The following is a 23,548-nucleotide window of genomic DNA, read 5'->3' as shown; positions in this document are numbered from 1 at the left end:
CAGAGCCTAATTGAATATAATGACAGGGGGTTGGACCATGAAGGCTTTGCATTCTCTGCCCTTTGTATTGGTCCTAGTACTAAAGGGCTAAGTTAGCATAAACCTGAGCTGGCTGTTTAACCTTCATTCTCTTCTGGACATCAAGATGCAATAACATTTGCAGCTGAAAAGGCCCTTTCTCCAATTGTAATGTTCAGGGATGTAAATGAAGCATTTTGTCTCTTGTATAGCCTTGAGGTGTTATGCAGGAAAACACAAGAAGTTGCTGGGATTAGTCCCACAGGTTCCTTTTCTTATGTAAAATCCAAAGCAGCTTTTAGTACCATAAAGTAAAACAAGAGCAGCATGGACAACATCCAGGGAAATTGTATTTGTTTTCATTTGTTTACTTAGCTTTTTATCTCTGAACTATTAAAAAGTAATTCTCTCAATGCTGCTGCAGCTACCAGTCTTGTTTGGGAATGCTCTGTGTGTGTTTACACCATTTAACTTTGCAGACACTCTATTCAATGATGCCCCTGCTCATACCCAGGGTCATGAAAATATTTGTTTTAACCTGCTGATTGAACTGTGATGCCAATGAACTTGCATCTTATGCTTTATTATATAGTCAATATTAGCATACACCTGGATGTGTTTGTTTATGGTCCCTTATCCATAGGCTGATAATTATTGTTTTATATTATACAGGCTGATGTATCCCCAAAGTGTTAAAAATGAAATAAATAAGTAGAGACTGATTAGAGAAAAATTAGATACTTAATATTTCCAGAACGACTGGATGTGTATCCATGACTGACAATCTGAATACATTGCTCAATGAATGTATAATTGGTTCTCAGCATCATTCTTTAATCCTGGTACACTGTCTAGATTAAATCAGAACGCATTTACAAATTGCAACCAAATGGACGTTAGTTAAAGTTCGTTGTGGGTTTTAAATATTACAAGTTATACTCTCGTGATTAGTACTTTTTGGGCCTAAATTATGCAAATACTTGTGGGTACATTATTAACCTCTTAAGGACATAGGACGTATGCGTACGTCATATGTCCTCACTTGCACTTCAAAGCGGGGCCGCGATCCCGGGTGCCGTGAGTAGCCCGGGACCGCTGCTATTAGCGGGCACGGTCTGATCGCCGTGCCCGCTAATTAGCTAATCGGAGACAGCTGTCAAAGTTGACAGCTGCCTCCGATTACCGGAGGCAACGTTTCCCTGGGGTCTAGTGGGGGAGATCGCTCCTCCGGGACCTTGTCCCGGAGGAGCGATCTCCGTTACTGATGCCGGCCGGGGACGCGTCCAAGATGGCGCCGTCCTCGGCTCGGCACTCGTTCGTTTTCGGCTGCAGCAGCCGAAAGCAAACGAGTGCCGATCTCATGGATCTCTGCAGCATATCTATGCTGCAGAGATCTCAATGAAAGATCCAAGTGTATATACTAGAAGTCCCCTAGGGGGGCTTCTAGTATATGTGTAAAAAAAAAAAAAAAAAAAGTGTGTTGTTAATAGTAAAAAGCCCCCTCCCCTAATAAAAGTCTGAATCACCCCCCTTTTCCCAGGTTTTAAATAAAAGTAAACAAATAAATAAATAAATAAACATGTTTGCTATCGCCGCATGCGTAATCGCCCGAACTATTAATTAATCACATTCCTGATCTCGTACGGTAAACGGCGTCAGCGCAAAAAAATCCCAAAGTGCAAAATTGCGCATTTTTGGTCGCATCAAATCCAGAAAAAATGTAATATAAAGCGATCAAAAAGTCGTATATGCGCAATCAAGGTACCGATAGAAAGATCACATCATGGCGCAAAAAATGACACCTCGCACAGCCCCATAGACCAAAGGATAAAAGCGCTATAAGCCTGGGAATGGAGCGATTTTAAGGAACGTATATTGGTTAACAACGGTTTGAATTTTTTACAGGCCATCAGATACAATATAAGTTATACATGTTATATATCGTTTTAATCGTAACGACTTGAGGAACATGCATAACAAGTCAGTTTTACCCCAGGGCGAATGGCGTAAAAACACATTTCCCCCAAATAAAAGAAATGCGTTTTTTTTTTTTCAATTTCACCACACTTTGAATTTTTTCTGGTTTCGCAGTGTACTTTATGCAAAAATTCAGCCTGTAATTGCAAAGTACAATTAGTGACGCAAAAAATAAGGGCTCATGTGGGTTTCTAGGTGGAAAAATGCAAGTGCTATGACCTTTTAAACACAAGGAGGAAAAACCGAAAACGTAAAAACGAAAATGGGCCATGTCCTTAAAGGGTTAAAAACCCTGCCAGACAACTATGTGACCAATTAGTAAAATCTTTAAAATTGACTCTACATTCCCATGATAATTTTATGTTTGTGTTTGTGTTTTGAGTGTGAATATATGCCACACATTTAACCCCTTAACGACATCGGGCGTACCCATACGCCCCCGTTGCCTGGGCTTTAACGCAAACGGGCGTATGGGTACGCCCGATGTTTCCCCGATCGCTGCGTGTTCACACACAGCGATCGGGGAAGATGGCCTGCTATAAATCATAGCAGGCCATCTTAGCTTCACGGCACGGGGGGTGGTTAACACCCCCCGTGCTTACGATCGCCGCTATAGGCTGATCAATTCAGATCAGCCAATAGTGGCGATCGGAACCTTTCCGGGTCATCGATGACCCGGAAAAAAATGGCGGTCGGTGCTGTCCGAGGACGGCACCGACCGCCATTACTGTAAAAAGTAATGGTGATCGCCGTGCCACCGGCCCGATCGCCGTGAACGGCCGGCCGGCCGTTCACGGCGATCGGGCCGGTGGCACGGCGATCAGAGTCCCACAATATAGTAAATACCTGCCCTGGACCCCTCAGCTAGGTAGCCGAGGGGTCCAGAGCGGGTATTTCAACATTACTCACCTGTCCCGGGCTCCTGATCGGCGTCTTCCGGGTTCGCGGCGTCCTCCGTCATTCCGTTCGGTCTTCGGGTCTTTCCGGCGGTCCCCGTCGTCTTCTTTCGGCTATTTTCGGCTCCAGCCTCGTCATTTTCCGGATTTTGCGCTCTGCTGCCCCCTAGCGGCTGATATGTGTAATACACTTATCAGCAGCTACAGGGATATTCAGAATGTAGAAAAAGGTTTTTTTTTTTTTCCAAATTTTTTTTTTTTCTATTTTCCGCACCCTATCGCCGCTGAGTGTTGATCAGCATCGCACGAAAGTGCGCTGCTAATCAGCAACTCCTCCTTTTTGGCGTAGGGTGTTTTTTTTCTATATCCTACTGCCACGGTCTGCTTATAAGTGCCGCACATAAGTGCGGCATTTATCAGCAACTCCTTTGTTGGCGTAGGTTTTTTTTTTATACTTACTGTAAAAAAACACGTAAAAAACACTACATTACACCACACTACACTGAATAAAGTTTGACACTACACCACTACATACCCCATATACCAATCCCCGTATAAAGATGGCCCCCAGGGTGTTTTCGGCGTCAGAGGGATACGTTATTATTGCCTCCGACACCGAAACAGCCAGTGAGGATGAATGGGGGGATCCTTCTTTCCTCCATTCATCCTCATCATCCAGTGACGTGTCTGGGGGTAGCGTAGCGTACGCTGCCCCCCAGACACGTCTTTTCCGCCAGTACCGTCCCAATAAGAGATGACGGTATGGAGTGAAATTCTACAAACACTGTGAGAGTACCTCAGGGTACACTTACAGATTTAGGGTACGTGCACACTGCGGAATGGCGAAGGATAACCCTTTGTGCATTCCGCAGCTGGCACCCACCGGAGGACTGATGCGGGCGCATTTCTCTACCCGTGTCATAGACTCCATTCTATGCACGGGCGGAATCCGTCGTCCATCCAAAGAATGAACACGTTGGACGGAGAGCGGAATCCGCCCGTGCATAGAATGGAGTCTATGACACGTGTGGAGACGTGCGCCTGCATCAGTCCGCCGGCGGGTGCCAGCTGTGGAATGCACGAAGGGTTATCTGTCGCGATTCCGCAGTGTGCATGTACCCTTAGAGTGTATGTAGGAAGGGACACCCGAATCCAGCCCCCAGCGGCCCCCCCCCCCCCCCCCCCCCCCCCCCATCCTTGGAGTTAGTGGGAAGGTCGTCCGGGAACTGATCTTCCCACTGCTGGATAAAGGTCACCACCTGTACGGGGATAACTTTTATACCAGCACCCCCTCTTCCGGTCCCTCGCTGCCCTGTAGCTTGTGGCACGATCCGTAAATATCAGAAGTAGTAATAGCGCCCTAATATTTAGCAGCCATGGAGCGGACCCAGCGCTTCTGGATATGAAGGACCCCGTATCGCACCAGGGCAACATTTTCCAGGTGACGTCCCCCACACAGGAGAACGGGAGACCCCAGAAGAAGTGCAGAGTGTGGGGTAACAGGGGGATCAGGAAGGACACCATTTACCAGTGTGACACCTGTCCTGATCACCCTGGCCTCTGCATACTGGATCGCTCCAAGGCGCACCACACGTCACTGGGGTTCTACATTATCTAAATTCTGTCCCTTACTCCTATTTCAGGGGTCACCTTGGTCCAGGGATTATTCTGATCGCCATTATGGAGTCAGGAAGGAATTTTTCCCCTGTGATGAGGCTACTGTCGTCTGCCTCACGAGGGGTTTTTGCCTTCCTCTGGATCAACACAGGTTGAATTTGATGGACACCTGTCATTTACAACCTTATAAACTAATAATTGGCCTAATACCCCCAAATAAATTAGAATTGTCCCTTTTCCCCAGCTAAGTAGGTATGGCCGCCATTCCCATTAGAGGATGCCATGATGCAATTACAAAGCCTCTGTGCGGCCAGGACAGTAGAAACCCCCCACAAGTGACCCCATTCTGGAAACTACACCCCATAAGGAATCTAAGAAGGGGGGCAGCTGGGATATGGCCCCCTGGTGACGGCCACATTTGGGACGTGAAAATGAAAAAAATTGTATTTTTTATTTTCTCGGCACATGTTCTACGTAAGTGCCCGTCACCAGTGGGGTCCATATGCTCACTGCACCCCTTGTTAGATTCCTTATGGGGTGTAGTTTCCAGAATGGGGTCACTTGTCGGGGGTTTCTACTGTCCTGGCAGCACAGGAGCTTTGTAATTGCGACATGGCCTCCATCCTCCATTCCAGCCTCTAAATGGCACTCTGTCCCTTTGGTGACTTGCCCTGTGCCCATATGGCACATTATGCCCACATGTGGGGTATTTTCGTACTCAGGGGACACTACCCTACACGTTTTGTGTTCATTTTCTTTTTTAACCCCTTGTGGAAATGGAAAAAAAATCAAGGCTAGACCAACATTTAGTGTAATTTTTGTAAAATTTTTACTCTAAATTATTAATCTTGTCATGTTTTTTCATTTTCACAAGGGGTTAAAAGATAAAAAAAAAACATTTAATGTGTAGAGCAATTTCCCCTGAGTACGGAAATACCCCACATGTGGACATAAAGCGCCATGCGGGTGCAGGGTAAGCCTCCGAAGGGAAGAAGCGCCATTTGGTTTTTGAAGGCTGGATTTGGATGGAATGGATTTCGAGGGGCCATGTTGCATTCAAAAGGCCCCTGTGTTGCCAAGACAGTTGAAACCCCCCACAAGTGACCCCATTATGGAAACTGCACCCCTCAAGGAATGTAACAAGGGGTGTAGTGAGCATATGGACCCCACTGGTGACGGACACAAATGTGGAACAATGTGGCGTGAAAATGAAATATTACATTTTTTACACTATAATGTTGGTTTAGCCTTGAATTTATCATTTTCACAAGGGGTTAAAAGAGAAAAAAACACGCAATATGTGTAGAGCAATTTCCCCCGAGTCCGTAAATACCCCACATGTGGACATAAAGCGCCATGTGGGCGCAGGGCAAGCCTCCGAAGGGAAGGAGCGCCATTTGGATTTTGGAGGTTGGATTTGGCTAGAATGGATGATGAACGCCATGTCGCATTTACAGAGCCCTCGTGCTGCCAAAACACTGGAAACCCCCCACAAGTGACCCCATTCTGGAAACTGCACCCCTCAAGGAATCTAACAGGGGGGGAAAAGAGGATATGGACCCCTTGATGACGGGCACATTTGTGCCATGAAAGTGAAAAAATGAAATTTTTCCCTTTCACGTCACATTGTTCCACATTTGTGCCCGTCACCAGTGGGGTCCATATGCTCACTGCACCCCTTGTTAGATTCCTTGAGGGGTGTAGTTTCCAGAATGGAATCACTTGTGGGGGGTTTCCAGTGTCTTGGCAGCACGAGGGCTCTGTAAATGCGACATGGCCCTTGAAATCCTTTTCAGTGAAATTCAGCTTCCAAAAGCCAATTGGCGCTCCTTCCCTTTGGAGGCTCGTCCTGCGCCCCCTTGGCACTTTATCGCCACATGTGGGGTATTTCTGTACTCGGGAGAAACTGCGCTACACATTTTTTGTCTTTTTTTGCCTCTTATCCCTTTAAGAAAATGAAAAATTGAAGGCTAGAACAACGTTTTAGTGTAAAAAATAAATTTTTCTTTTTTCACGCCATATTGTTCGGAAAATCTGTGAAGCACCTGTGGGGTCCAGATGCTCACCGCACCCCTTGTTACATTCCTTGAGGGGTGTAGTTTTCTAAATGGTGTCCCTTTAGGGGTGTTTTTTAGGTTTTGACACCCCAGAGCCTCTGCCAACCTGAAGTGGTACAGTCAAAAATGACCAAATATAACGGAGGCGTTGAAATTCACTAGGCGCTCCCTTATATCTGAGGCTTGTGGTTGCGTCAAATAGCGCAATAGGGTCACCCAGGATCTCTTCTGGACCACTACATACAGATGGGTTATTGTCCAGCCCTAGACGGACCGTTTGTCCTCCATGTTTTACGTACCTGTTTCGTTAAGAGGAAAAACATCACCAGTTTATGACTAAAGTCAATCTGTTTCTATGTATTTGTAAAATGAGAAAATTTCTTAAATAAAGAATACTAAAAAAAAAATAGCGCAATAGGGTCACATATGGGGTATTTCTATAAACTGCAGAAACGGGGCAATAATTATTGGGGTGCATTTCTCTGGTAATAGGTTTATAATTATGAAAAATATTGGATTACAATAAAATCTCTGCACAGAAAATTTAAATTTTCAAATTCCTTACACACTTAGCTTTTATTTCTGTGACTCCCCTAAAGGGTTAAAACACTTTCTGGATGTGCTTTTGCAGAGTTTGGGGGGTGCAGTTTCTGAAATGGGGTGCTTTGTGGGGCTTTCTAACATACAGGCCCCTCAAATACACTTTAAACCTGAACAGGTCCCTAAAAATATCTAATTTTGAAATTTTACTGAAAATTTGGAAATTTGCTGCTAATGTTTTAAGCTCCCTATTGTGTAAAAAAAATGAAAAATAGTTTAATAAATGCCGCCAACATAAAGTAGACATGTTGCTAATGCTATTTAATATATAATTTATGTGGTATAACCACTTTCTGTATACGCAAAAAAGTTTCAAAGTTGGAAAAATGCATTTTTTCACATTTTTTCACATTATTTGGTTTTTTTTCATAAAGATTTGTTATGAGTATCGACTCCAATTTACCAGAAATGTAAAGTACAATATGTCACGAGAAAACAATCTCAGAATCAGCCGGATAGGTAAAAGCATCCCGAAGGTATTAATGACTAAAGTGACACTGGTCATATTCATAAAATTTGTCTCTGTCATTAAGGCCATTTCAGGCTCTGTCCTTAAGGGGTTAAAGAAATTTGTGTAAAGTATTCTGTCATTAGTTTGAAACACCTGAAAAGAGTTATGCTGTTCTTTTAACTACAGCGAAAGCATTGTTATTTTCAATTTCAAAAAATAACAAATGAAAGCAATGGATTTTGTTCTTTTCTTTAAGTAAATGACCACTGTAAAAAAGATGTCAACTGTGTGCAGTTGTAATGGCTGTAAGATAGAATTGAATTTAAAGGGAATCCGTCAGCTCCCGGGTACTACCTAAGGTGCTGACAGTGTACCGTAGCTGGCAGCCCCCAGTAAACATGGTGCCTTTTTGGTAATTTTCCGTGCAGCGGATTATGTTCAATCTTATGTCTCCTACTGTCACAGAGCAGTTGTTTGTGCCACACTTGTCATGCATCCTCCTCCCTCTTCATGAATAATCAATGCTGCCCCGCCTCCTGCTCGCTCAGCTGTTAGATTGCAGATCAGTCCTCTGTAGGCAGGTTATGTCTGAAAGAATCTTTCCTCTGTAATGTGTTGGAGCTGTGGTCTAGGGGTAACTCACTTGTCTAGAGACCTGCCAGCAATTCATTCTCTGGTTCGAACTCCTGATGGAGTTCGAGTTTTTTTCCTCCTCATTATTGTATCATTTTTAAGGCTATGTTCACACACACAGTATTTTTGCTCAGTATTTTGGTCAGTATTTTGCAACCAAAACCAGAAGTGGGTTGAAAACTGTTGAAATTGAGTAGATGGCTGTCATTTAATGGCAAATTACTGTTTGTTTGTTTTTTTTAAACAACTTTCGATATTTGCTATTAAATGACAGCCATCTGCTCAATTTCAACAGTGTGAGAACATAGCCTTTCTGTGTTCTCAATCCACGCCTGGTTTTGGTTGCAAAATACTGACCAAAATATTAAGCAAAAATACTGTGTGTGAAAATAGCCTTAAAAATGATACAATAATGAGAGAAAAAAAAAGATATCTATTTAATTTCCATCAGGGGATTTGAACCAGAGAATTAACTGCTGGCAGGTCTCTAGACAGGTGAGTTATCCCTAGACCATAGCTCCAACACATTAGGGAGGAGAGATTGTTTTAGAGATAAACTGCCTACAGAGGACTGATCTGCAATCAGCTGACAGCTGAGCGAGCAGGAGGCCAGGCAGCATTGATTATTCATGAAGAGGGAGGAGAATGCATGACAAGTGTGGCACAAACAACTGCTCTGTGACAGTAGGAGACATAAGATTGTACATAATCCACTGCACAGAAAATGACCATAAAGGCACCATGCTCACTGGGGGGCTGCCAGCTACAGCACACTGTCAACACCTTAGGTACTGCCCGGGAGTGACGGGTTCTCTTTAAAGGGAATGTGTCATCAGAAGATTTCAGGTTTTCTGTTCTTTAAATAATTTTTTATGTTAAAGTGTCACTGTCGTGAATTTTTTTTTTGCTGAAATCAATAGTCCAGGCGATTTTAAGAAACTTTGTAATTGGGTTTATTATCCGAAAAATGCATTTTTATCATGAAAAAGCAGTTTGAAGCTCTCCCCCCTGTCTTCATTGTTCTCCTATGGAGAGAGCTAAAGAAAAGACCAAAACAGGACAACAAAGAGTTAATCTACAAATCCCTCACCCGTTATCTGTTCTGACCATCACCACTGACCTGTCTGAGCTCAGATTACAGCTGTCACCCAGCTCCGTGCCTGTAATCCACTGTTATCTGCTTTCTGCTGCCGGCTAACTCCCTCCTTCCTCCTCCCCCCTCCCCTCTCCCTAGAACAGACAGGGTACGTCTCCTGCAACAAGTCACAATTTTCAGATTTTTCAGAGTGGATGAAAAAGAGGAAGGAGGGGGGGACCTGGGAAAAGGCTTTTTACATGCAGATAATGGCAGATTTGGCTAATAAACCCAATTACAAAGTTTCTTAAAATCGCCTGGACTATTGATTTCTGCAAAAAAAAAAAAATACGACAGTGACTCTTTAAATACATTTTTGGAAAATTGTTTTTTTTTCTTCTAATTTTCTATTTGTCTTATCTATATCCTAAAATCTGAAATCCTTACCTTTGGGGCTAAAACTAGCTGAGACTTTCTGTTTTGTCTGTAGAGGAGGCTGCTGTAAAGTGATCTATACAGCATTGCAGCGACATGTGACACTAATAGATAAAGGAGATAGTAGCAGCTCCCTTTGGAATGACCTCTTAAAATGTTCCGTAATGTTTCACAATTATCTCAAGGGCACTGACTGTCTATTGTTGTCTATGGCCATGAGTCTTGCTGAAAAGCATGTCATTAAATGCTGTTAGAAACCACTCAGCCCCCATACCAATGTACAAATAAAAAATATTACACAAAACAGATACAGATTAGAATTAAAGAACATGTTTTAGTATTTGATTTTAAGCAGTAAAAGAAGATATAGGCGACACATTGCCTTTAATCATATCACAGAGTATGTTAATAGACCTCTTAATGGAGGAGTCCAGCCAAACTGAAAAATCTGTGGAAGACAGGGCAGTGTGGGAACAAAAAAATGTATACTTACCCATCCCTTGTACCCCTGCAGGGCTGCCTAACCGCTTCCAGACACCTGTCAGCTTCCTGAATATTTTGCTCCTAGAGCGTCATGACCCAGCTCATTGAATGCCTGCTCAGCCAATCAGTGACAGGGGCGGGACACTGCTGCAGTCATTGGCTGAGCAGGACCTTTCCACCGGGATGTGACGTAGCAGGAAGCCAGGAGGAAGTAGAGCCTGGTGGCTGTCAGGGAGCTTCTGATGCACTGCTGTAAGTGCATGGGAACAGGAAAGTATATAATCGTTTTTTATGCTCCCTTGCTTTCTTGCCTTCTGCAGAGTTTTTAGTTTGGCTGGACTTCTCCTTTAACACTTCTCTAAAGAAAAAGAAAAAACAATCACATAAACATGCCCCATTACTTATGTTTCTAAAATGTTAATCTGTATAGGTCACTAAAGGGATCTTTGGTCACAAATTTAAACTCTCTCATTCATACTGTAGATTTGTGTGCTTTAATGTAACATCATACAAAATTTGAATCATTATTTCTTTGCAATTCTAATAAAAATGTTATTTCAATATTTTTATATTCTATTTTAACAAATTTGTATGTTTTTGTAACATGACAATTCTTTGTGTTGCAATATAACATGAATAAAATTAAAAATTCTTATTCAGCTAATGCTTTTTAGGGTGCGCTCACATGTACAGGATCCACTGCAGATCTGCAGCAGATTTGAAGTTGCAGATTTGCTCTGAATTTAATCCGGGCCATCAAATCTGTTGCTGTGAGTAATAGCGGCGGCAGCAAGCGGGGAACGAGGAGCAAATTAGCACTGACATCGCTCGTTTGCTCCTCACAGTTGCCCTAGGGAAAAGGGGCTTTAAGGGCCCTTTTACACGCTTCAAGGGGACATAGCAAACAAGCGCTGGTCAGTGACATTAGCACTCATTTGTAAACACTTTACAAGGCTCGATTCATCGTCTGGCTGGGCTGCAAGAACTATTGCTGTATCATTTGTGCAGCCATTTAGATGCATTGTTATCAGACGCACATACCTTGTTTAAACAAGTAAACCTTCACTAAGAATTCATTACTGATAATCGTCCTGTGTAAAAGGGCACTAAAATTGAGTTCTGCCACTCACAATTATTGCTCTTTACTGATAAGTGAAGTGTATTATACAACAGCTTATCATGCTTATAACTATTTACTCAAGAGATAAGTCTTTTAGGTAGCTACTGCTAGTAGGTAAAGGTTTCAGTTTAAACCTTCTGTAATTGGATGAGATCGGAAATGGCAGTTGCAGGTATTTTATAAAGTCATTTTATTCTAGCTTAACCTGTTTTCTGGCAAGGCTAGGGTTGAAGAATTAAGGGTCCTTTTATATGGTGTTGATGAATTGCCCATACAATCTGCAAAATAGGTAAAAGTTTATTGGCACTTGTTACCTTCACTTCTATGGTATGCTGTTATATAACGCTTACGATTCTTATTTCAAACTACTCCTCTCATATGCTTACATTGTTATCAGCAAGGAGATGTGCCTCTAACAAGTGGTTTTTATACAAATTATAAAGTGAGCTTTTGCTCTTTCTCAGCCAATCACTATTGTGTTTACATGGGCCAGCAGTCAGGCTCAGTCGGGCTGGCCGTTTGCTCAGTCATTAACCTTTCTTAAAAGGCCAAAAGCTACTGTTGATCCCATTTGGTTTAACTGCCGAAATGCCTTGCATATAGAGCAGACTCAGGAGCTGTACCCGTTCTATAGTTTGCAGGTGCTTGCTGTATGTTACATCCGATGTTCTCAAGTACCTAGAGCGGACTACAGTCTAATCGCTGCATTTATATCCACACATGCCACGATCAATAGCACTCATGGCATGTAGAGAGTAAACTGACAAGTGCCTCACTTTTAGGTGGTCTGCTTGCCCCCCCCAATAGCTAAGAGCCTTCTGAAGTAAATTTTATAAACAGAGCATAGTGAACTCTGTGAACAGAACAGACTCTGTGAACAGATTCCTGCACGTCAGGAATCAGTGAAAAAAGGATGCGGACATGCAGCCCGACCGACGGCCACATTGACCAAATGAGCTGGACGGAGTCATTATGTGACTGTGTTCTGCTCATTTGCGGGGCGTACACTGCTTTTGTGCAGGACTCAAAAGCGTGGTCGACCACGCTTTTGAGTCCTGCACAAAAGCCATGTACATCCCGCAAGTGAGCAGAACACAGTCACATAATGACTCCATCCTGCTCATTTAAGTCAATGTGACCGTAGGCCGCAAGTCGGGCTGCATATCCGCATCCCCTTTTCACTGATTCCTTACGTGCAGCCCGACGTGGGACCGAAAACGAGGTGTGAACATACCCTTATGGCAACTGATTGCATCTGATGCCAACTGATGTTTTTTTTTTAAAAAAAGGATAGAAAACCTGATGACAACTGATGCCTTTTTGGCATCAGTTGTTACATCAGTTGTGGTCAGTTTTTTCCCAAAAAACAGAAATGCATGCATCTGACATATGTAAACCTAGCCTTAGTAAGGTTGATCAAAAAAATCGCTCACATGGTATCTGCTTTGGATAAGGGGTAGTAGTGGAAATTTTTTATTGTATATGTAAAAAGGAGTAAAACTGAACGCATCCCAGGTTTCATCAGCAATAACACTGACTTATCTGATAAAAAAAATCTTGTCTTGTGAATTCTTTCTACACTTGTTTTTATGTTGTTGAAATTGCTGAGAAATAGGAAAATTACTGATGTAATTTGCATTTGGCTAAGCATTCAAGTGAGGATGCCATACTTGTCAATCACATAACTGTCACTTGACAGGAACAATCCACCCTTTTGGATACTTGCATTCTAATGAAGCACTGAAAACAAGGATTTCAGTGCATGTACTGTAGTTTTAAGCGCTCACGTAATATGTGCACTTAATGAATGGGCAGGTTGGCCTGTTTCTAAACAATTTTGTTTGCTGAGTGGATAACCTTTAATTACATTACTCTCCACATGCTCTCTTTAAAGGTTTCTCTGAAGTGTGAAACCACAGATAACACTTAATGTTTTTTTTAGTAAAAGTAAAACCTTTATTGTCTCCACAGGCAGTGGAAAACGTCACCTTCATTGGGCCAGACACTCATGCAATTCAAGCTATGGGAGACAAGATTGAAAGCAAGCTATTAGCCAAGAATGCAAAGGTCAACACCATCCCTGGCTTTGATGGGGTGGTCAAGGTGAGGAGCGGTTTGTGGCCCATGTACTGTGATAAATGACTGAAAACATAATTCTTATTCAGCAATGTATTTACTACCTTTTTATTGTGCTAGTTCGTCTTCAGGACATCACAACTCATAAAACCTGTCACTGTTGTCTCCTCTACAAAATAAACATGGGGAATAGGACAGAGCCCCTATATATTAGGTGCTCTTTTCTATAAAATGGCCAGCAACACTTTATCCCCGCTGATACAAATGAGGCATGCAGGAGTCCTGGCTTTATTGCTATGCATGGAATTTTAGTTATACGATGATTTTCCCCATTCCTAGTTAGGGTTAGCCATGATTCCATGGGGAAACTTCTTTGAAGTAAGCAATCCCAAATGTCTGTGTCTTATAAGCAAAATACAGCAGTAAAAGAAATAAAAACGAACATAAGTAAATTGTTTAAATCTTCACAGTTATCACTATAGGAAAGATTTAAATAGGGGGAAAATGGCTTTATTTTAATACACTTGCTAAAATCTTAAAATTGGCTCGGTGATTATGGGTGTTGACAGGGAATTTGCTCATGGAATGTTTAAGTACTTATTTGTTTGTTTAAGCCATGATAACATTTGCCATGCGACACTCATTTTGCCTTTTTGTCTAATTGCCATGCCTGATTAATTTTGCACATTTCTAAGAAATGAGCAGCTAATTGCAAATTAGGATTGTGTGTATATGATAATTCCTGTTAAATGTGGTTGTACAATTGCTGACTGTGTCAGGATCCTGTGTAAACTGCTGTAATTATCTTTTGGGCATCTGCCATAACTAAAAGTATACAAGGAATGTCCTTCAACTAATTTGTGTGCTCATTTGTTACTGAAAACAAGTGTACAACTATGGTTCTCCTTTCAGACATACTTTGAAATTGTGGACACCTTCTTATTTGTTTTTTTTTTTCACCGTTTGTTTCCTTAGTGTAAAAATAAGCAACTCTCTGAATATCCTTCATTAAAAATATTCTACCATTTAGTTGCTGCTCAGAAAAATATATATTATACCAACAGGTACATTTGCTTTAAGTTTTACCCATGTAAAGAACGACGCCGGTGTAGAGGTCCTTTTTTTTTTTTTTAAATTCAAACCATGTCCTGGTTCCAGTGTACGGTGCTGTTCTATCAATGGGTACCAGCCCCGGGGGGGGGGGGGGGGGGGCGGACGGACCGGCCTACCTCTAGTGCTTCACCCCCGGCCCGGTACCCGTGAATAGAACAGTGCTGCACATGGGAATCAGGCCCGGGCACCAGCGTTGTTTTATACATGGGTAATACTTAAAGCGAATGTACCTAATGGTACATTTCCTTTAAGGGCAGAGAGATTTTAGGAAGCGCAAAGTATAGCTGTAGTTAAAAATAGGCTTCAATTTCTGCAACTAAACTGTTGCGTGTGAATATACTCTTGTACATTTAAAGTACAGTTCTTTTGGAGACAAATTGTAGATTAAAAAATATAAAGACAGCTGCTCATGGTGAGGTTTAGGCATAACTTGTAGAGCAGGTTAAAAAAATTATGCTGTGTTTAGCCAATGAGGCAGAACGCTTGTGCCCTGGTACTTATAAAGTGCTTACACCAAGGGATATTTCTTTTGTTTATGGCATAGCTGATATTTTATTACAGGATTTTAATTTATTTTTTTTTTATTTCCCTTTTTTCTTGTTTGTACTTTTGTATTCTTACCAAGTTTCCTTACTTAAATATATATTGGCCTGGTAATTGCTTTTTCCTAACACATTCAAATTTACAAACAAAAAGAAATGCAGAAAGTTCCCAACTTGTGCTCCACTCCTAGCACTTATCAGGCGTTGCTGCATATTGCTGGAGAGCTTCTAATTGTCTGCATTTGGAGGGTTTAACACTTCCTGACAGAGAGGCTATTAAGGGGAAGTATTCTCGCATAACTGTCACAGGCAGGAACAAAGCTCCCCACTACTCAATGTGTACAAACCACTAACATTCTTAAATGACCACCTTTTCATGAATTTCATTCCTTTAAGCCAACATCCCATAGAAAGAAACAAGGTGTAATAAAACAGTAAACCTATACATTCTTGTGAGGGAATTTATCTATGGCTTAAAAACAATTGTTGTTTTGTGGACAAAAAAAAAAAAAATCTCATTAGCAGATGTGAGTGCTCGGAGTAAAAGGACTTAAAGTTAAGGTTGCTCTTAAGACTGCTTTGAACTTAACAAGCACCGATTGTGGAGCAGACTAGTTAATGAAAGGAAATTAAATTTTTTGCCAACTTCCCCTGCTAGCGTCCTTTTTCTTCATGGGTCTGTAACACAGTAGTGAAACTTTTTTCTTTAAAAGAGGATTATTACTTTATTATCTAAGGAGAGGGGAAAATACGCAAAAGGTACATTCAAAACATAAGCAAGCTTTGCAAGCTTCTTGTTCTTAAAAAAATGTATGAAAGACTTCCCATATCAACTTGTAATATAAGCGTTACATGATTATCTATCTAGTATATAAAATCATATTTTCATTAATAAAAGTCTTATTTTTATAATTATAATTTTATTTTGGCTGTGAATTGGTTTGACCATTTTTTATGACACATGGTGGCACCAACCAATGAACCAGTGTTCTTTATTGAATACTTGAATTATTTTACATTGATACTGTATGTCTTTAAATGAGAAGCTGGATTTTGCTGGCTAACGTGTTACAGCAATCTTTGTTGCTCCGTATAAAATGAAGCTGGTAAAACTAACAGCACTTGAAACAATAGAGAATCATCTCCCCCTGCTGTCAGTTTCATGGAAAACATGACAGCCAAATAGGAGAGGAGACAGAAACAAGCTTTAGCCGACAAGTTTTAATGCCCTGATTTATGGCCCATTATGGATTGTAAACACTGAAATTTAATCACTTCATTTCGGCCACTGCAAAAGGCCATCTCTCAATAGTAGCTCTGCTTCCTGTCAGCTGATTGGATAGCGCTTTGAGTTTTCCTCTAGTAGTATAATAATGATGAGGTAGAATTTACATTCCACTTATGGTATTAATTTTACATTCCTCGGAATGAACAAGGTCACAAGGTTGTAAAATCAAACATTAAATGAATCGGAGGAGACAGTAGTGCAATATATGGCTGCCCTTAGGACACAGAGCAGTGGCTGATGGGATTAACGTGAGTCTCATTTCCTGCTTTTACAGGATGCAGATGAAGCTGTCAGAATTGCAAGGGAAATTGGTAAGTTCTTAAATTAGCTATGGTGGGATTTGTATGCCTCTTAGCAGACAAGCTTGACTAAATTAAATGTGTAATAGGTAATCCCTATAGAACAAATAATGTTTTAATAGTTTAAGATCTCATTTGCCTGTGGCTTTTGAAGAACCTATGAAATGGCTCCTTTTTTTCCCACTCCAGCACCACATGCTTTCTATACAAATGATTAACATACTGCCTTTTTATTTCTGCAGCAACTGTAAGACAGTATTGTATGTATATGTTCTTGTGCTAGTTAATCAAATATTGGTCAATGTTAACAACTTATTTACAGTGATGGGATTTCAAATATAGATTCTCATTGCTTACAATACTGTGTTGATGACATCTATTTTTATGACTGTCTCTGAAATGCAACTGTTAAAGGGTAAAAGAATAAAAAATAGTTGTGAAATATATAATCAAGTACAGCAGCCGGTTCCTCACTGTTAATGACTGACTGCCACCATTAACCCTTTTAAAGCTGCACTCCTGTCACTGTACAATCTGGTTCCCTATCATTTTTTTATTGACTGCTCGAGGTACCTCCATGCAGTCAGCTTTGTGATCTTCACATAGTATCTGCTACAGATAGTCTCTATGTAAATATGGCTGATAACTCTGATCAATGCTATGCAACAGCATAGCATTGATCAGTGATAGGAATGTAATTCATAAATGTAATAGTCCCCTAGGGAGACTTAAAAAGTTTAAAATAAAAAAGTTTAAAAAAATGACACAGCCCCTCCCCCAATAAAAGTTTAAATCACCCCCTTTCCCATTTTATATATAAAACACCTAAAAGTTTGGTATTAATAAAAACTAGAGATCATGGTGAAAAAAAATAAGAATCCAAACAGCCCTTTAGGTTTAAAAATCAAAGCACTATGGCTCTTAAAGGCGAGGAGGAAATAAAGCAAAAATTAAAATTAGTGTGGTCCTTAAGGTCAAATTTCACTGTTTCCTTAAAGGACTTATGGTAAATAACAGCCATTATTTCTATAATAAAGCCTGTTGATTCCAAATAACAGCCATTATTTGCTGTTAAATGATTTGTCCAATAAAAATGTCAGTCCTTTTGACGGTGTGGGAACATAGCCTTAAACTGTTGCCATGCTGAAGCCAATCATAACAGTAATTGTGCTGTACTGTATTTGGGGCACTTTTACATTAGCCTGTGCTGGCAAATAAGCTCCAATCTTGTTGGTTTGTAGAGCCTTTATAAGGCTGCCTGTAAAATATGGACAAAGCAATGTCCCATTGTGTTCACACGATGGAAATTACCAGCTGCAGATTTTACTAAAGAAATCCTATAGAAGCCATTGGGGCTTTAAATTTACGCTTTCCGCTCGAATTTCGCGCCAGTTTTGCACAGATTCTGCACCAACTCAAGAAGAGGTAATTCCTCACCTATTTCTTAGTGTGAACATATCCTAATGCTGGATTGTTTGAGTAACCATTATAATTCATTGTTATTGGCTCTATCAGGGTCATGGAGTCGGAAGCTAGTTTTGGCCGGAGTCAGAAAAATGTTCCAACTCCACTTTAAAAAAAATCTTTTAAAATTTTATAATTGAGTTTTCATATGGATTTTATAAATTCCTTATTCCTTATTAATATAGTCTATGTTCTATTAATCTAAGCCCTTTATTCATAACAACCAGGAAACCCCTTTTTTCACGTTCATTTAGTTTCCTCCATATATCAGTTATCTGGTCTCTATTTGGCAGCTTGTTTCTGAGCTGAAAGAGTCCATTGTGTGGGGGTAGATCTGTGCTGTACTGATGCTGAATGATTGTATATGAGCAGCAGTCTAATATGAAGATATCCTGTGTAATAAAGAGGAGAAAGAGAAGCCATAAGTAGTGTAGCAGTAGCCTTTGTCCTCAGTGTGGTGTTTTCTCTCTGAGAGATGATCGTGTGTTTTTCTTCATTGTGCTATGGCTGTAGCAGGCTGTGTGTGTGCTATGGCTGCAGCAGGCTGTGCGTGTTTTTGTAGGCTATGGCTGCAGCAGGTTGTGTGTATTTGTGCTATGGATGCGGCAAGCTGTGTGTGTGTGTGCGCGCGCGCTATGAATGGAGAAGGCTGTGTGTGTGTGTTATGGGGATGCAGGAGTGTGAGAGACTCTCACTTCTTGGTCCACATGGTCTCAATTCTTCTGTCCTCCCCCTCCCTTCTGAGACCAAAGTCACATGAACTAGGTCTCTTTTGTTGCCAGGCAAGCTGTAACATCTCATCTCTAACCCCTACCACCAAGGATATCCCACCCATCAGGGAAACTATCAGAGCAGTATAGGGTAAATTAAATTGTTTAATCTCTCTCTCTCTTTCTAATCTATCTACGTAGATTGATATGTCACCCAGGGGAGCTTTATCTGTCACTGTCGAGGGTTAATTAATTACTTTTGTCTAGCAGTTAGAGAATACCCAAAGTACCAGTACAAAACATTATTAGTTGTCCAGCAGTGAGGGAGTTTACAGTAATCAGGAAGGGAGTCCAGTCAGTGTGTTGTGAGGTAAAAGGAAGCACACCTGTGTGTGTGTGTGTGTGTGTGTGTGGTAGAAACAGTGACAGAGTAGAAAAGATTTATGTGAAAACAGAAGTCCGATAACAGCACAGGAGCTGGATTTGCCACAAGGAGAGAGAGTTTAGCCCAGTGGGAATCCGTTGAATTACAGGGTAGGATTGGGGTAACTCAGGTACCTTTAAGCTGAGAAGCAAGCAGGCTGTGTGGGTGCTAGAAATTCATTACGGTCACCACTGATGTTTCTTTCTGTTGGAGTTTACTGTATGTACCTGAATAAATCCTGTTAAACTGCACTACAGTGGAACCTGCTTCAAGCGAATTCACCATCAGGTACATTTGCTTTAAGTACTACCCATGTATAGAACGGCACGGGAAAGCCAGTGCTGCAGTCCATTTTATTCATGGGCACCAGGCCGGGGCTGAAGCACTGGAGGCGGGCCAGACCACCCCCAATTTGAAGAAACCCCCGCCCCTCTATGACACTGCTCCATTAGAATCAATAAAAAATAAAAATAGGTGCTGTGAAAACTTTAGAATTATTTAGTAAAGGAGCACCATACCATTCAACAGGTCATGTGTTTTGCAGTTTATAAGTGTTATAAGTGAGCAGTGGCACAGAAGAAGACATTTGTCACACAAAATCTGGCTTGAGTAGGAAGGCTTCCTTCTCAAAAGACCAAAGGGAGATTTCACTATATGTGTGCATATATATATATATATATATATATATATATATATATATATATAGATATAGATATATAGATTAAGTAAACAATAAAGAACTGTCAAATTTTTTGCCCCACCCCAAAAACATACAGGAGCCACCCTTTGTGCTTAACCCCCCAAAAACCTGCCAATGAACCATTTCCCTTAATATCACAATACAAATAAATAAATGTACTAATATGATATAAAAATAAAGCCCTATGGATGACAAAACTATTTCTAACTGCTTGCGCAGTAAGGGTATGTTCACATTACGGGACAGGCGAGGAACTTTAAGTGGAATATGTGCTCCGGATTCTGTTTGAAATTCTGTCTATCCCATTGATTAATTGAGAAATCCAAATTAATCAATGGGACAGGCAGAATTTCTAGCAGATTACACTTGAAATGCATAGCCTATTCCGTAGTGGAAACATACCCTAAAAATCTAGAGCCGTTGTTCTAATGTAGTAAGTAAACAAGTTTAAGCCTTCAGATAGGACAAGAGTTTTGGCACTAAAGTGGGGCAGATGAATATTCATCTAAAGCAGTGCTTCCCAACCTTTTCCACCTCGGGGCACCCCTTGGAAAAAAAAATTACCTCGGGGCACCCGTGCTAAATAATGTTCTACAAAATACAAAAACCATCTTTTCAGTGATTCACAGGTGACGTCTTCTTTGATCTGAGGCGTCACTTTCCCTTTTCCTCTCCATCCGGCCCAGGCCTCCATGATGATTTCTTCCAGCTATGTTTCATCTCTTCAAGCTATGTTTCATCTCTTCAGAACCTGCCAGACAAACATCTCAGGCTCCGCACATTCCTATCAACTTCCTTTCTACCTCCTATAGGCTCCCATAGTATCTTCGCTGTTTGGTGTTATGTGCAGTAAAGAGAATAGGAATGTGGGTTGCCCCCTGTATGTAGGATCCCCTGCTGTGCCCTCATATACTAATAATGCCGTTTGCTGTGAACCCCCATAAAATAATAATGCCCCCAGATGTGCCCCCATACAATAATAATGCCTCCCGGCACCCTAGTGTGCCACGGCGCCCCGTTTGGGAAACGCTGATCTAAAGCGTTGTCATAAGAGAAGGCGGGTTGATCTGTTCACCTTGGGGTAAAGTAACATCCCTAGGGAAGAAAATGCATAATTTTGCATATTGATAAAAATGAATTTTACAGAAAAACAGCACATTGGGTACACTTAATGTTAATCACTGTACCCTGCCTGATTAGCTCAACCTTCTCAAGTGTGTAGGGCTTTCATGACTTACCACTTACATATGATGTTCTGGTAAATAAAAGCTGCACCCAGAGTTTTCTGGCTGTAGTTTAACTCTCCCCATAGAGAACACAGAAGCTCTCGGCCATGCCTTAACTTTCCTGTGTATGGGGAGGCTGGAGGCTGCAAGGGAGAGAGCTGATAACTGAATGACCATTCGGCCATGAGTTATTGAAAATTGCAGTCTGATATGAATTTGCTTTTCATTTGGACTTCTATAAATAGCTGTTATTTATTTTATAATTCTCTTTAGCAGAAGGGAATTTTCTGTCCTGAAATGACCATCTTCCCTCGCTGGCCTTATAGGTTACATTTCAATTCGGGAGTATAGTGGGGAAAGGCATTTGTACAGTAGCAAATACTAGCGTATGGGTACGGCATGGGTCATCTGTTCACAGGTGCCCATGTTGTACCCTTATGTCAAAGGACACCTAGGGGTTAGGTGTGCTCCAATGATGTATCGGTATGTCGTGGGTCCTTAAGGGAGAAGTCCGACCTCAGCTTACTTTTTACAGGTAGCTGCAGGGTAGAAAGTAACAATGAAGCATTGCTTACCTCTGCCCATGCCCGAGATGCACCATCTGACCGGCACCTGGACCCCTGCCGGAAGGCATTTTCCCCTGTGCCCCCTGCAAGTTTAACCCCTTAAAGAAGAAGTCCAACCTCTGAGGTTAAGAAAACCCCAGAGGCTGGACTTCTTCTTTAAGGGGTTAAACTTGCCAAAAAAAGCTTTTGCTTTTAGTCACACATCTCTCCATGTAATAGGAGATGTACGACTAGACAAATGATTAAGGCGAAGGGCCTGTATAAAAAATGTAATAGTGTAGATGCAACCCTGGCTATATGATCATTGAGCTGTATAATAGGTTCAGGTCATGTAATACGCCTTAACAGTCTAAATTCCAAATTAACTTGGCATGTTCTTGGTGTAACAGGAAGCTGGAGTGCCTTGTGAAAACCCACACAACTACTGAATGACACACAAATTTAGTGCAGATGGTGTTTTTGGTCGGCGTCAAGCCCAAGATTCTAGTGCTGGATGGCCACTGTGCTTAGATGCTATGTATATAGAGCCTTACATAGAAAGGAACTGCAGTTTTGTTACTGAGCCTTCATGATTTGCAAATCAACCATAAACATCACTGAACATTGAAAAACTTAGCACATTAGCACAGCAGAGGTATATTTAACACAGCTACAACAAATCTGTAATATCAGGTTTAGCAAAAGTGAATGCCAATATATGGGTCTTCTTGAAAATTGGGAACGTAGATTTCTTGAGGGACTGCTTTCCATTTTTTCTTAATTATAACAGTAGGAAATAACAGATATACCGTTCATGATGTTCATTAAAATATCTCTGTTTGGGACTGAATCAGACACGTCACAGCTTAGAAGTAGAAAAAATATTGTTTACTGTAACATGGGGAACGTGGCAAACTGACATGTTCATATGACCAAATGATCAAAGGCTGAACTTGTGTTTAATTGCTCCCCGCTGTTAGGCTACCCCGTCATGATCAAGGCCTCAGCAGGTGGCGGTGGGAAAGGCATGAGGATTGCTTGGAATGATGAAGAGACCAGGTGAGCTGCTGTCCACACTGCTAACTTTGATTAATGCCACCAAATTCTACATCTTTGTCTTTAAGATATGTGCCAAACTATCACTTCAAAGTTACACATAGTCTGTAATAGTCTGTCTTGATACTCCTAATTGCTTCTTTAATAAGTGTCTTTAAGCTTTGATTGTTGTCTTTGTACAGTATATAATGTTGTATTTTTTATCATGAATCTTCTCCGTTTGAATTTTCTTATGGCTTCATTGTGTTAGCAGAGCCGTTTTCGAAGAGATGTGTGTTTCTTATTGGTGTATGTCACTGGTGTAATGTCAGGAATTATTAGGTCAAATAAAATTCTATTCCAGAGATGAATACATAATCCATAACCATGTAAATGACATCTTATTGGTTTAACCTTGGAATACTTTGAGTAATTCCATAATTTATAAAGACTTTTTTAAATTAAAACTTTGGATACATAAGATTCCAAATAACACTTGGGGATTACAAATTTTCATAGAGCAGGAGTTTCTCTGATATCCATTTTTGTTTTGTACATGAATTTACAACACTGGTTCTTTTTGAAAATGCGGTCACATAGTATTATTAATCCTTTCCTGCTTAGAACATTAAATTTAGAGAGCTGATGGTGTATGTGAACCTGCATCACTGTGATCACTGTGCCGGTCAGCGAACACAATCCCCGCATGCAGCGAACACAATCCATGAAATGGCCCTGCAACCCCAATGTCACAGGACAAAACC

At 41.1% G+C, this 23,548-nt stretch overlaps 1 protein-coding gene across 2 annotated transcripts in view; it reads left to right on the top strand.

The window, feature by feature from the left end:
• PCCA (propionyl-CoA carboxylase subunit alpha) overlaps positions 1-23,548 on the top strand; it is a 447,530-nt gene that overhangs the window by 120,816 nt on the left and 303,166 nt on the right. For both annotated transcript variants that reach the window (XM_069970721.1, XM_069970720.1), the window contains exons 7-9: positions 13,334-13,465; positions 16,656-16,692; positions 22,730-22,808. In XM_069970721.1, coding sequence (XP_069826822.1) covers positions 13,334-13,465; positions 16,656-16,692; positions 22,730-22,808 — 248 coding nt within the window. The remainder of the gene's footprint in view (positions 1-13,333; positions 13,466-16,655; positions 16,693-22,729; positions 22,809-23,548) is intronic.

This window comes from Dendropsophus ebraccatus, chromosome 5 (genome assembly GCF_027789765.1).
Source record: "Dendropsophus ebraccatus isolate aDenEbr1 chromosome 5, aDenEbr1.pat, whole genome shotgun sequence".
Lineage (NCBI taxonomy): Eukaryota > Metazoa > Chordata > Amphibia > Anura > Hylidae > Dendropsophus > Dendropsophus ebraccatus.
The sequence above is the reverse complement of the archived record's forward strand: the minus strand, read 5'-3'. Positions and strand labels throughout refer to the sequence as shown.